Source organism: Poeciliopsis prolifica, unplaced genomic scaffold, assembly GCF_027474105.1.
Source record: "Poeciliopsis prolifica strain line A6 unplaced genomic scaffold, Auburn_PproV2 SCAFFOLD040, whole genome shotgun sequence".
NCBI lineage: Eukaryota > Metazoa > Chordata > Actinopteri > Cyprinodontiformes > Poeciliidae > Poeciliopsis > Poeciliopsis prolifica.
Window position 1 is genome coordinate 5042959 of NW_026562415.1, and position 14285 is coordinate 5057243.

Here is a 14285-nt window from a genome sequence, read left to right on the forward strand (position 1 = left end):
ACTTAGAAAACAGTTTCATTATGAAAATATGCTCAATTCGTAGTATCTCTTTTATTTATAAAAAGGAGAGAGAGAAAAGGAAAAAGCAGGATCTAAAACACAGGTTTTGATCATTTTGAAAGAAGTAGCCTAATATGCAAAGCTAATCATGCTAAATTAAAATTTGGGAGTGGGGCCAGTAGGAAGAGGAGGAACCACATCACATGGTGCAGCAATGGTGATGAACACTGTAATGGGTTTGTCATCCCTGCTCTCACTAAATAAAATCTGCCTGGCAGGCTTCCATAGAGAAAGGATGCTCATATTTCATTTATTGGCCCATTTTTCCCCCCCATTCTTTTTTCTTTAATCAAACCTTACACAGTTGTTTATTCTGTGACATTTATTTTAAAATCCTGCACTGCTCAGAATGACATTTAGCTGTATAAATAATAAACTGCTGTAGCTGTAACTTAAAAACACTGTAAATAAAAGAAGGAACAAAAAAACCCCTCAAAGTTAAATTTGATATCTTTTACACGGAAAACTGAAACCACAAAATGAGAATGTAATCTCACTAATAACTGTGCTAAAACAGCATAAATTATGCATAGAACCTCTTGTCTTTTTAGTAATAAATGTTTTATAATCATTCCCAACATTTAATGCTAAGTGCACTTGCCGTAAGAGAAAGGAGCTCCACTATCAGTCGACATTTTTACAATAAATGAAAGACACTTAACATAGTATAGCACACAATTTCACTATCTCTCCATTCAGAGCACCTTTTGTAATTCAAAACTACTATTTTTTAAAAATGTGCTAATTTTGCTTTAAATAGAAAAGCAACGAGAAAAAGCTGCGTGCATGCGAGTGTGTTTCCCAACCGTGTGCATTCTCCGGCCTGTAAATACCATTTTAATAGAAGTGTGGACACGTCCTTGCGTGTGTTTGCATGTGTGCGTGCTTGTGTGTGTGTGTGTTTGACAAGGGGCAGATACAGGACAGGCCTTAAAGGATGTCCACAGCCAGGATAAACAGGATCTGCGGAGGGAGAACAAACAGGGGCTGAGCTATTACACAGAGCAGGGCGACAGCTGCCCGGGACACAAGTAAATAAGGGAAGAGGCCAGGACAAGGCGTGCTTGTGAACAAACAGGGCCCCTGTTTAACACCGAGCGCTTACTGCTGATGGAGAAAGACGTGGTGAGAAAAGACAGAGATAGAAAAGACAGGAGGAGAAAAAGGAAGGAGAGGGCGAGGGGAGGTGGGATGGGGGGATAGGCAGATGATGGAGAGAGAGACAGTGGAAAGGAAAATAAGGGAGGTGGTGGCAGGGTAGAGAGGGTGGAGGGGGGTTTGGATTGGCACAATGTGACATCCAATCCGGTGATGAATCTCAGCATAAGAAACTCAAGGCTGCAGCCGAGATCAGCCGGCTAATAAGTATTCAAATTAGGCATAAATTTTACATGCCCAATGTTTAAAATATTCAGAGAAAGACTGTCTGATTGCCTTTACTACCATTTTATGAACATTCTAATGGAGCTCGGATCTCTCCGTTTTTTCGTGCTTTCTTTCTTTCCTAGACCGACAAGGAATGTTCGAAAAAACTTGGAAGATATATGAGACGAGGAAATAAGAATTTTTAAAAACATCTGAATGCATGGAAAACGAGAAAAAAAATGGTGCTGGGATTTTTATTATTATTATTATGCGCTTACTCCAATATGAAAAGTTATTACCCAGCAAAAGAACAATTCACATTTTGTGTAAGATTCTACAATCTTATCTCCTCGCTCCAAAATAAAACATCTTCCGCTTTATGGCTAGCTGCGGCGTTCTGATAATGCAGATATATGCAAAACGTATTCGCAGAGATCAGATGGTGCTTTAACCTTAATGACAGCGGTGAGATAAATTAATTAGCCATCAAAAGGCGGCATTCAAATCTGCCAATTAGAATGTCAATTAGGAACACAGCCGGACTGCGGTTGCGGCGAGCTAACCGAGCCGCGGATCTGACTGTGGGGGTGATGGGACTGTCACACAATGCTCACGAGAGGCAGATAGTGACGATCCCCGGCACCTGAGGGTGTGACTGCATGAGGCATGGAGCTGCGTTTGTGTCTGAGGGAGTACGGGCCCTGACCCCAGCTCACACTGCACTGAACCAACTGGGTTGGAAAGCACCACAGAACCTCCCCCAGGTAAAAGAAATGTGCTGGAGTGTGTGGGCTGAAGCTGCCAGCATGGCCTTACTAGGGATTTCCAGGGTTGATATTACCTGGGAGTACACCCCCTCTTATGGTGGGAAGAATGTAAGGGACGGTGAGAGTGAGGTAATTGGATGGCGTCACTGGAGATGGACCAATCAATTGATCAGAAAAGGGTGATGATAAGCAGCTTATATTGTGAAAAAAATGTCTTTTTTTTAAATTCATTGAATGTCTCATGATAAAAGGTTTCTTTTTAGATTTTCACTTTTAATAGTGCTTTTAAATAATATAAAAAACTAGTCAAATACTCTGGAAAAACGCTTTGTATAGCTCAAGATAATATTATAATTATTTTCTTTTTTTTAACCGTTTTTAAATGTAGACGTATTACACCCACACCTACTCAGACATGGCAGTAACACATACAGCGTTGAAACAATTTAAAACAGATTTTTAAGGCCCAATATTCTACAAAACGTACTTGAGTGCAACCTATGGTGAGATTCTATAGCTGGGTGTGCTAAAGAAGTGAGATAAGATTGAAATGCTTTTTCTCAGATCAAGAGATATATGCTTGGATGCATAAAAAAATCTATGTAGTAAATGCTTAATTTCCAACAAAAACAGCTGCAGTAGATGCCAAAACAACAAAATAAATCAATACTGGTGAAAATCATTATTGGTGCAAATCTTGATCTCCTCTCTAAATTTGCTGCTGTTACAAATTCACTGATGCCTTTGATGTGTCCTGATGAGGTCCACTGTGAAGCCTCAAATTAGCTTTCAACAAATATTTCCTCTTGGATCTTGAAAACTAATCTGCTCCATCACAATCCGGGAAAGACATCCTGGGCAAGGCGTTTGGCTCCGAAATTGGGAGAAATTCTATCGTTTTCCTTTAAGAAGTGACACAACAAAGGTTTAGTGAAAATTGAGCCTTTACTCCCACACACACACACACACCTATCATTAAAGGGTAGAAGAAGCGGCGCTCCATCTTTGTTTGCGAGCTCTAAAAGCCCTTAATGTAGCCTCATTACCTGACCTGTCTCCTGCTCTATCATGTGCCGTAAACACACACCGTGACACTGACCATCCATCTAGAGGGGAGAGCGCAGCTGTCTGCTCCGAGAACACTGAGGAATTTACCGCGATGCAGTGTTAACACACCGCTGCCCTGACACCGGTTTCGTCTCCGAGACATCCGTTTTTGGAGTGACGACACTCTCCGTTTGCTCATTCTATATGCATGAGTTGCAAAAAAATATTTTCATCAGAGAGGCAGGACAGGAAGAAAAGAAAGGGAGAAAAAAAGAACAAAAAGTGACCGGAAAAACCTGTGATCCCAGACGTGTGTTCGTTATCAGCTCACATTTCAGGTGGCTGCCGGGATCTCTTGTTGGGTTTGAGGGATCAAAATAACAAGAAAAGGAAAAATAATAATAGAAATTACATTTCACAGTCTGATGACTCCCCACAGCTCTCGGATCAAGGCGAGATATGGTTATCATTTGAAATAATCACTGATTCTGTGCTTGAGTGAAATTAATTCATCATTGCTATAAGTTACTGTGCGTGCAATATAAAGAAGTAGCTATGCAAGGGCAAGAGCTCACATATTTAATACTTGAGATTGCTTAATAAATCAAAATGCCATGCATTGTGCTGACAAAGAGTTGAGAAAGGCAAAAAATTGAATTTGGAACAGCTTGAAACTTTAAAAAGAAAAAAAAAAAGGCGACACATTCAACAAAATTTGATTTTGACTGTTTGTTTGTGTCGTTTATTTGTTGATTTTTGCATCAAGCTGTCACGGGATCCAAAATCTAATTATTTTATGCTTAGAGCGAGGAGTAAGAATGGAAGAATGAGGAGTTCTAGTTAAAAAAAAAAAAAAAGAAGAAGAAAAAAAATCATACCCTCGGATTAAGCAAGGCAAAGTCAGGCTGCTACACCTTAGAATTAAAAGCTTCCTTTTTGGCGCTAAAGGACCACATAAAGGAGCATTAATGACTACTTCTTATAAACCTGTGTACGGTAATGGTTTCTGCTCACAGATAGAGGAATTTCAAAAGTGCTTCACCGGTGAATAAAGATTACTTTGGAGGGTGGGGATTGGAGGGGAAGAAAGAAAAGGGCTGAAGAAATCATATTTACAAAATCTGAAGTGGGGGCCAAATGAAAAGCGATGAATGTGAATAATGGACTTTGCTTTTTTTTTTGCTTTTTTTTTTTTAAACGCCGGATTAACATTATTCAAAGCAACAGAATCAAATGTGGTTATCTCCTGTCCAATGAGCCCTGCATTGAGAAAAAACCACAGTCATATTTCAATTCTTCATTTGAGCCCCGACAATAAATCGTAGTTCTGTGATAGGAGACATTCAGTGAAGAATGTTCAGAACTTAATTCTCCTCTATTTACAATGAGGAGATGAGACGGAATAAGATAAAAGGCGGACTATTTGCCAGAGTGTGGAAGTGTCCCTGAATGAATGTGCGGGGATGTGTCGGAGTCGGCGTTCCGAGGAGAACAGAGCGAGGGGAGAAAAGTGACAAAGACAACCGGAGGAAAGAGTATAAACTGCGTGCTCAATTGTACGGGCTGCACAATGTTCCTTTTATGATCAAATGCCACAAGAATTCATGGATCATATGCATGATACTGTTTTAAGGAAAATGTATATTCAATAGATACGGCTATGTCACAAAGAGGATATTTGAGGAAAAGCAAGAATACATAAAAAGCTATTTTTTAACAGATCGATATTGACCAATTATTTGCCTGATTTGATCTGATTGGACATCGCCTGAGAAAATCTTTTTTTATTTTATTTACTTTTTTATTAAATACATCCATAATGCAAACTCCCATCAATTTGAGTCTGAAAACACAACGTGTAAGTGACTGGTTAGCGACTGAAAAATCAAAATTTCTTTTCAAATCAAATGAATGCCTCACAATTAAGTATCATGAAACTTAATTGTTTCATGATTTCCGTGCATGGATGTAATTGGCCGGTTGGACCTGAAGGAAAAAGAAAAATTGGCAGCATCCAGGAAAATTTGATCGGTGCAAAAATATTAGATAAAAAGTAAAAATTGTTACGTGACTTCTTGTGCTGCAGAAACGGGCATGCTACAGATAACACCCCTAACAGAAAAAGGAAAAGAGGAGGAGAGAGACTAGTTTCTTTCTCGCATTTAGGCTCGTCCCATATCATTTACATGTTCCCCCCCCGTCAGACGCCACGTTCTGCTGAGGCAGGAGATGGCTGAGCAAGACTGTGACGAAGGCCGATCCGTCTGCTCTCATTTGCATATTTGCCAATTCTGTTAATTAACTCGGCCCACCTAATCAGGGCTAATTGACCTATAAAGAGGAGAGGCCTCATTGTCTCATCCAATCATCTTTATCAGGAGTAGAGGAGGTTGCACTTGTGAATGCACGGCACTTCCGACCTAACTGTATTTATAGACCTTACGAGTGGGAAGTATTGCGCTGAGAAAAGGTGTTTTCTTTTTTTTTTTTTTTTTTTTTTTGCGAGTGATCACAACTGAGCTGCTTTGACGCGGAACAAGACCTGGATAACAAAAAGACGCGAATGGACAAATTCCCTTCTGGGAAGAGAACAGAGAAAAATCAGAGGAGGTAATGACAGCTGGATCGGTTTGACTCTCCGGTCCCCCTTTTTTTTTTTCCACAGCAGGGCAGATCCAGCGGACGGCTCCAGCTACAGAGACATAGCTCATTGTGACGTTTCCAGTTATTTCTGGTTGATTAGGGCCATTATGTCTCAGGCTCTGATTTATGTTGTCATTCCCTCTCAGCAGTCCTGCATCGATAGATCTTAATGAATTGGTAAATAAGGGCGAAGATTGCACCTGACAACACCTCAACATTCCTCATTCATACCAGACAAGATTTATGTAACCAATTAGAAGCATAAAAAGCAGGACGGGGGGGTTATTCAGGGGGAAAAAAATTGAATAATCTTTCTTTTGGAAATTGCAAACAGATAATGAGGACTCTTTAACCTCGGATAAGACGTATGTTTCACATGAAAGGTTAAAATATTTCTTTCTTTTTAAAATTGCAAAACGATGACTCACATTTGCTTATTGTAATTTATAACCAAATAACAAAAATACGTATATATTAAAAAAAATAATAATAATAAAAACAAATGATGATGCTTCATCAAACACCTTTAAATGCAAATCTTAAACTAAAATAAAGAATGTAAAATCAAAGTGAGGCACTGCATCAGTGAACAGGTGTGTGAGGTCAACGATTCGCAGTTCACTGATCAAAACAGTCATTTGCATTTTCTAATCAAGCAATGTTTAATTTTATTTATTTTTTTAATTCCTCTAAAACGTGGCTCTGGAAATCTTTTCACTGACAAATAAAAGCCCGCTTCGTAATCAAAAAAATAAAAAAAGAATTGATAAAAGTGCTGATCATCAATAGTCGAGCGACAGGACAGGAAGACCCATAGGGCAGGAGTGAACAGAGGTGGAAAATTAAAGCGGAGTGATACGGCTCCTTTTCTAGCCTCCCTCCCTTCAAGCACATGCAAATGAGAACGTGCTGCTTAACTGCATCATTTATGTGGATAATAGCGGCATCATCATTACGGGGGGAACTCAAATTAAATTACATCACAATTAGCATAACAAAGTGATTGGTTAAACTTTCAAAACAAATAACGAGGCTCGGCTAATGAATGGTGTTAATTGGCCGGTGAGCGTTCTAAATAAAACACGGAGGTAAACATGTGTTTCAGTTAAACAAATTCAAAAATTTTGTTGTTTTGTTTCAAGGAGAAGAAAAACAACAAAAAAGAGAAGACTTCATGAATACTGCCAGGGGGATTTGCTAGCTGAAATATAAAATGTGTAGCATTTAATTTTATTGTGCTAAAGAACCTATTATACGCCAGACTCTGGAGAACAATGTAAATTATCTGCCTTCAGAATGGAGTTTGGCCAATTCTCCGTGTGAGCTAATCACATAGCTCATTATGCATTGGGGTATTAAATTATGAAGAAGAGTCCCTTTCGCATTCCTGCACAAAGCCCTATGAAATGTTAATAATATGCCCACAATAGCCCAATACTGAGCCCCGCTCATACTCATCAATATTTAAGTAAACAAATGATCCCGCTCGCCTTTGATAAAGATAATTAGCGCTTCGACAATGATGAGTCTCATGACCTCTCGCCTTTTCAAACTATACATCCGTTCTGAAGAGTTTTGATTTTTTTCCCCCTCCAAACAAACAAGTCAAATTCTCAGCACTTTTCAGACACAATAGCTATTTCTATTAATTTTAAAAATGCAAGTAATGCATCTGTCCTTTTTCTTTTTAGTTTATTGATCAGTGATTATCGTAGCAACATCTGATACAATGCGAGTGCAGAGAGAGAGAAAAAAAAGTCACATTTACACAATCGCACATCCACCTTGGTGCATGGACCCGCGCACGCGTGCACGCACACACTACAGCAATTCATCAGCACTAATTAAGCAGCAGATTAACAGAGCCCGCAGACTGAGGCTGAACAGCTCCACAGTGGGACGACCAACGTGGGGGGAAGGCAGCCCGGCAATAAAACACAGCTATTAAACACAGTCAAGAGCCTGGAGTCGACTACGGATGACAGAAGATTGATGGGTGGGTGACCGGACGGATACATGGATGGATTGATGAAGGGATGGACAGAGTGGAGTGTGCGTGGCATTTTTTTTTCCCTTTTTTTTTTTTACCTGAAGAAGTTGAGGAGTGCCAGAGATCTTGACCGGACAACAGAGAGCTCGCCTCTGCCACTGGCGGCGAGGGGTGTCTCGCAGCGACGCCCGCAACTCGACTGGTGTCACCGTGTGAAGAGGCAACACTATCTGTGTCATCACTTCAGCCGTGTTTATGGGGGATAGCATCATAAACAAGCCGCCTCCCCCCCACCACCACCACCAACACCACCACCTCCACCACCTCCCCGCCCTGGATCCCCCCCACCCCACAACAGCACCTCTTGCTCCCTCGCTCTCTTTCCCCTCCTCTCGCCACCTCAACGCCACTGTGCCATTCATGCATACTTAAATCACCCTTGCCCTATTAAAAAAAGAAGGAAAGAAAGAGACTTTTGTGACAATTATTCTATCATTTCCAGTTGTCAGTGGGGCAATTACAGACAGGGGGCCCCTGAACAGGTCAGACATGCAGGCCCAAAAGAGGAGGCTCGACTTGGGAGAGAAGGAATAGAATGGGAGGGGGGAACGCAGAGGGTGTGTATGCAGAATCGGTGGGTTCTTTCTCTCCACGTTGGATATAATTAGACTGTCATTTATCCAGCCTGCTGCTGATCAATTTTTGTATTTCCTGGAAAACTTCACTTTTTTTCATTAAGAAAAAAAAAATATATATATATATAAAAATCTAATTCTTTTGAGTGTTTTTTTTTCCACGGTTCATTTTAACAACCTTGACATTTATTTTAATTCCCGCAATAAGTTAGAAAAAGAGAAAAAAAATCCATGCTTTCTAAGTGCAAGAGTGCACGTCCAGGTGCTCCCTGCATGTGGGTGGGTCCTGTGTGTGTGTGCGCACGCCAGAGAGAGTGTGTGAGCAGAGGTTCACATGTGGACTGCTTCGACTCGTCAGAGGATGCTTGCCGGCTCTCTGCTCGCGTGCTCTCGCTGCTCCGATCATGCATCTGCTTTACTAAAGTGGGATAAAAAATACATATACATATGAAAAAAATGTGTTTCTTCGCTCGCTCGCTCGCTCATGTGGACTGGTTTTTGAGACAGGGGCGCGGAGATAGAAGCGGGGCTGGAGGGACGCTGCTAAGAGAGGTGCAATCTCCGCGAAGGTATGTGTCTCTGGCTTTATTCTGAGCTTTTCTTTTCAGTCCTGATTGTGCATAGGTCTAAGTGTGTGTGTGTGCGTGGATGTGTGTGTGCGGGTAAAGAATCTGAAAAGGATTAGTGAAAGCCTGCGCGTCAGTCCGAGTCCTACGCCGGGCTCGAGCAGAAAGTAAAGAGCACTTAAAAACAATTAGCAACATCACATCCGCGCATTTCCAACCTGCACGCTGTCACAAAGCACTCCAAGTACATGCCAAAATAGAGTCGCAAAGACAAAAATGACCTACCTTTTAAACAACGAGGGAGAAATCCACTCTCCTCGGTAAGAAGCATTTGAAGAAGTATTCTTAGAAACCTGACGGCAATACTGTGTCAAAAAACAAAAAACAAAACAAAAAAAAAGCACAAGCAAAAAAAAAAAAAAAAAACTGGAGGGACAGTCGCAGAAAACAGAATGAAAAGTGAGGGGGGGAAAAAATGTAGAGAGGGCAACTAGCTGGCGCTTACTGTCAAAGACATCACCAGAGAAGTATTTACGGCCGTATTTACAGTAGTGCGCGGGGAGAGCACCTCTGCCTGGTCACGTCTGAGAGACAGTTGCCGTTTCAGCGCTGCCTAATTAAAACAAGTCAGGCAGCCCCGCTGGATTGTTTTGACGCCTGAGGACCAATAGTACACAAAAACCAGTGGCTTGATCGGGGGGGCAGGGGGCGGAGGGAGGAGGAGGAGGACAGGAGGGGGTGCTGGTGGAAGGATGGGGTGGGGTGGTGGTGCGGGGGACGTGGCTTGTCGTGGGGAGCGGAGGAGAGGGGGCGGAGGGTGGCGAGAGTTGGCAAAGAAATAGTGAGAAGGAAAGAGGAGGAAGAGGAGGGAGGGATTGGTGGGGCGGGGGCTGTGGGTGGAGGAGGAGGTGATGGGGGGTGTTCTGGAGGAATCTGAAAGGGGAGGGGAACTACAAAGGTTGAAAACTGCACGGGGAGACCACCACATGCAGCGTGCATGCAGTTTCTCCGAGACAAAATTCTAAAGTGACGCTTGAGACTTCCTTTGTCACAATGTAAGGACCACCGTCTGCATCTATGCCTTGATAGGCCTTTAAAAAAAGAAACTTTTTACTGACCATTAGAGAAAAAGGTAAGATGTGGAATATTTCTAACATTTTCATTTTTTTACAGATCAAGAAATCAAAATGTGCTTTTAAAGACATGCCACAACCTGATTTAGCAATCTAACCTGATTCACTATAGTATGTTCCACAAGACCGTCCAAAGTGGACTCAAATGTGATGCACTGTGTCCCCCTCCCAAAACACACACACCCCACTGTAAACAATACACAACAGGCAATGAGACGGAACCTTTAGGGGCTAATGGTGTTTGCCGATTCTTTTGTCACTTTTTTCCCCTCTCTCCCCCTCTCTCTTGCATGCCACAGATGTTTTTCTTAGACGCTCCAACAGACAGGAATCCACTGGCAAGAAGAAAGCCCCGGTCTTCCCCACGAGAGCAAGAGTACAAAGCCCCCCAGTCTGCACACAGCAGATGCGGGGAAAGCAAGTCCATCTGCCACCAGCTTGCCGAGCCACATGGGCCTGAGAGCGCTAATGCAAGCGGAGTGAGGTGGGGGGGAGCATTTATTTCTTTATCTCTATAGGTCTGGGGCATTTCTATAGAAGAAAAAAAAGTTGGAAACAAAATCAAATAAACTATGAGCAAGGAAGAGATCCTGCTTTAAATGTATCTCTGTATTTACACACAATTTTTTTTATATATTACATGACTTATTTTTTTTTGTGTAAACAAAAAGCTACAATTAATCCCACTCTGATCAATTAATGATTATTCCATGCTTAATAGTCATGTTTTTTTACAGTTATATATTTTGAGCAAACACTTAATTTTGCAATCTCTATTTTTTATCCCCACACTGTAAAAATGAATAAATAACCAAGACATATTTTGCTACCTTTTGTGCAAGAAGAGCTGCAGAAGCCTTTTCTCAGCCAAGTAATCAGTGCTACAAAGCAACAGGTGGGGAAGGGGAGAAGTGAGAGGGGGTGGGGGGGAAACAGGCCACTTCCGCAATTTCTCTGAAATCTCATTAAATAGTAGGAACACTGACATATCCTTGGTGTTGTTTGATACTGCTGACCGGCCCATGCCTACATGTGTTTAGCAGAAGTATAATACAGGTTAAGGACCACTCTGCCTCACAGCTCTGAGTTGTGCACAAGTATGATTTAGCAGACTCTGAATGGTACATTATCTCTGCAGCTCTGCTGAGGCATATTTCAGCTGCACGATATTATTAAGAGCCGCAACACACACCAGAAGATGTAGTGTTTTCATTAGTGTCAACCGACGGCGCTCTAAGGCGGAGGCGATAAACACTAAACAATCGTGGCGGAGGCTGTAGTGCAGGGAATCAAAAGGGGCTAAAGAACTGCTGTTAATTGCTCTAAGCATCAACATGATTCAAGTAATTTCTCCCATTTCTCTTTAAGCGCCAAAGGCTTTAGACGACAGAACTCCTCAGAAACATTTTGAGGGGTGGAGGATGGTTGGGTGTAGATGGGATGGGAAAGGGGGGGGTTGTTATGCCCATTTCTTCATATTTCTGACAATTGTGTGCCTTCTCCCCTCAGGTGTTTATTCCCTCCATGACTCCTCTTCTGGGGGTTTCTGCTACCAAGGTCAGGGGATACAAGCAAGCCCACCAGCGCACTGATGAGGTGGCAGCAGAAAAACGGGGGAGAGAGACAGACATGTGGAGTGGGTACAGTGAGGAGGGTGGGGGTAGCAGCTGGTTACCAACCTTGGCAAGAGCAGCAGGAGTGTCATGACAACGGCAGCGGAGGATGTTGACTTCCATTTCATCTCAACAAAGCGATTTCAGCAGTTTGCACACAACTACTGCAACTTTTGAAGCCATTCATTTTCAATTGAGGTTGCGACAAAGTGAATTGCTTTGGGGTAATTATATACAGACAGGCAGAGTTGGCTTACCCGTTACTTCACCACACAAGACGGTGAGAAGAATAACTTGAGAGTTTTAGCAAACTGATTAATCTCCAGGTACTGTGAGCATCAGGGATATTTTGAGTTGCACCTAGAAACTGGACAATGATTGAAGTCGACATTTCAACTTAATTGTCTTTGACCAGCAGTTCTTTGGAAGCACAAATCAAAATTCCCAGCACTGAATGAACCATACAACATTGTCAAACACTCTTCAGTGTGAACACTGTTACAGAGTGAAGTCTCAAATTTGTCCATTTTTTATAAGAGTGAGGTTTTGAAGATGAAATTAGATGAAAGACTAAAGCTGTTGGAAAATATTTCCCAGATTTGCCTGCTTTTCATTCAGGCTGTCACAAAAGAATTGTTTTGTTTATCTATTGTACAAATTTAAGGGTCAATTAAGAGTCTATTTTCATTAGGAGTAAAGGATAAACCAGACAGTTAACCTCACCTTGCACACTAAGTCTTGTTGTATGATGCTATAACAATTAGTTGTCTTTGTGACGTCACCTCTGCTTCTTGAATAAATAATTAATTAGAATCCACTATAGGAAGGGTAGAAAATTACATTTCGGGTAGTAGTTCTTAAAAAAACCTAGGAATGAGTAAAATCAGTATCAGCTTAAAACACACAAAGCTTTAGCTTCCTGAAAAGTTTTAAATTCATGGCATCTCTAGTAGTATTTAGTTTTTCCTTGTTGTTATTCTTTTGACTTCCCTCATCTCTCATTTAATCTAATACTATCGTCACTTTGCAAGAACGAAAATCCAATGTTTCAAAAAATAAAGAAACCCAAATGCATGAAATAAAGCATACCCCTATTCATTCTTTGTTAATCAAATGTTTCACAAGCACAACTCGTGATCTGTAAAGTCCAGCCCCCAAATACTACTACTACGACCAATAATAATAATAATAATAAGCCAAATAAGGCCTAATGGCTCAGAAGGGCTCTTTTAAAGTCCTGGGAAATGTTGATCACACAATATGTTGCTTATGGCCACAAAGCAGAGGCCATTACAGACCGGTGATTATATAAGTGGTTGGAAGGCAGCACCATTTTAATATACTGTACTTAAGCACCAGGGTATCCATGGCAACTTGCACTTTCACCGTGCATTCAGAAATCCCTAATGAAATGTCTATTAAGGGGATGATAATGACAGTGTCCAAATATATTTGCATACGTGTTTCAGTGGGAAAAGAGAGCGCATAATGAAGGTAGATGGGTCCCTGATCACTGCCATGATAATTTTGTGTATTTTGGGGGGATGTTTTTGGGGGGTGCGGAGGATATTTTCACTGTCAAAGTAATAAAAACCTTGGTCATCTCTTCTGAAGCTTGTAGAATTGATTGTTATGGGCGAGAGTGTGAACTGAGGTTTTATTGCCTTCCTCTGGATATCTCCACATGTGACTTCCATTTGCGTCTTTGGCTGACTTCCAAACAGGACATCCCTGAGAGACTGTTTGTTTGACTTAATATCAACAGCCTTAGTAAGCAGCTGGGGGGAGGCAGTCTAACCAAGCCCAGCCTTGGCTTCCTATTGAAAATAAACCAGATTCTACCTTTGCTAGGCCCAGAAATATCAACACACACTGCAAGGAACCGTGCCCAGCCCTCGGCAGCGGTCCGCCTGTGCCACTTCAAGGCTTAATGATACCTATACCTCCCCTCCAGCTGCTTCTGCCGCCGCCGCTGCTGCTGCACACACAGACGGCAGGTGGGCGGGAATTAAAGTATACATTACAGCAGAAAAACAAAAGAGATCGAAATGACAGAAGTCAAGCAGTTCAAGCTGACCCGGCCTCTTAAAACGAAGGAGCTGGAATACGAGCGACAGACACTTCAGGTTAAATTGGCACTCCTGCATGCCTCCTTTTATTTTTCTCACCACCACAACTGTCCTCAAAGCCAAACCCCTTCCTAAAAAAAAGGGGGGGAAAAATACCCTGCTTTTGTTCAAAAGCATATTTGAATTAAATGAGTTGCTGGAATCAAATCCTCAGCTGAGATGAATACATTTGTGCAAGCAAGAGCTGCTCACAGCAGTTTACCTGTTATATAGCAGACAGGAACTGGATGAAAGAGAGGCGCAACAAGAGCTAATGTTATTTCATAGTAGCTGAGACGTGATGTGGTAAGGATGGAAGAAGGTTTATTAAGTTGTAAAAGAAATCATACACCATTTA

The 14285-nt window shown here is 41.7% G+C and overlaps 1 protein-coding gene and 1 long non-coding RNA gene across 6 annotated transcripts in view; one reads left to right on the forward strand and one right to left on the reverse strand.

Moving 5' to 3' along the window:
- Positions 1 to 14285, reverse strand: part of foxp2 (forkhead box P2) — a 112131-nt gene that overhangs the window by 67241 nt on the left and 30605 nt on the right. For 2 of the 5 annotated variants that reach the window (XM_055054661.1, XM_055054660.1), the window contains exon 1: positions 7971 to 8145. The exons of 2 other annotated variants lie outside the window; for them this stretch is intronic. In XM_055054661.1, coding sequence (XP_054910636.1) covers positions 7971 to 8144 — 174 coding nt within the window. In that variant the 5' untranslated portion in view covers position 8145. Of the gene's footprint in view, positions 1 to 7970; positions 8146 to 9358; positions 9855 to 14285 lie in introns of those variants that run through there. One more of the 5 variants, XM_055054664.1, reaches the window with a different exon arrangement.
- LOC129375523 (uncharacterized) lies at positions 8735 to 13411 on the forward strand. The gene is made up of 3 exons (XR_008607640.1): positions 8735 to 9076; positions 10506 to 10690; positions 11716 to 13411. It is a non-coding gene; the product is annotated as an uncharacterized LOC129375523 (long non-coding RNA).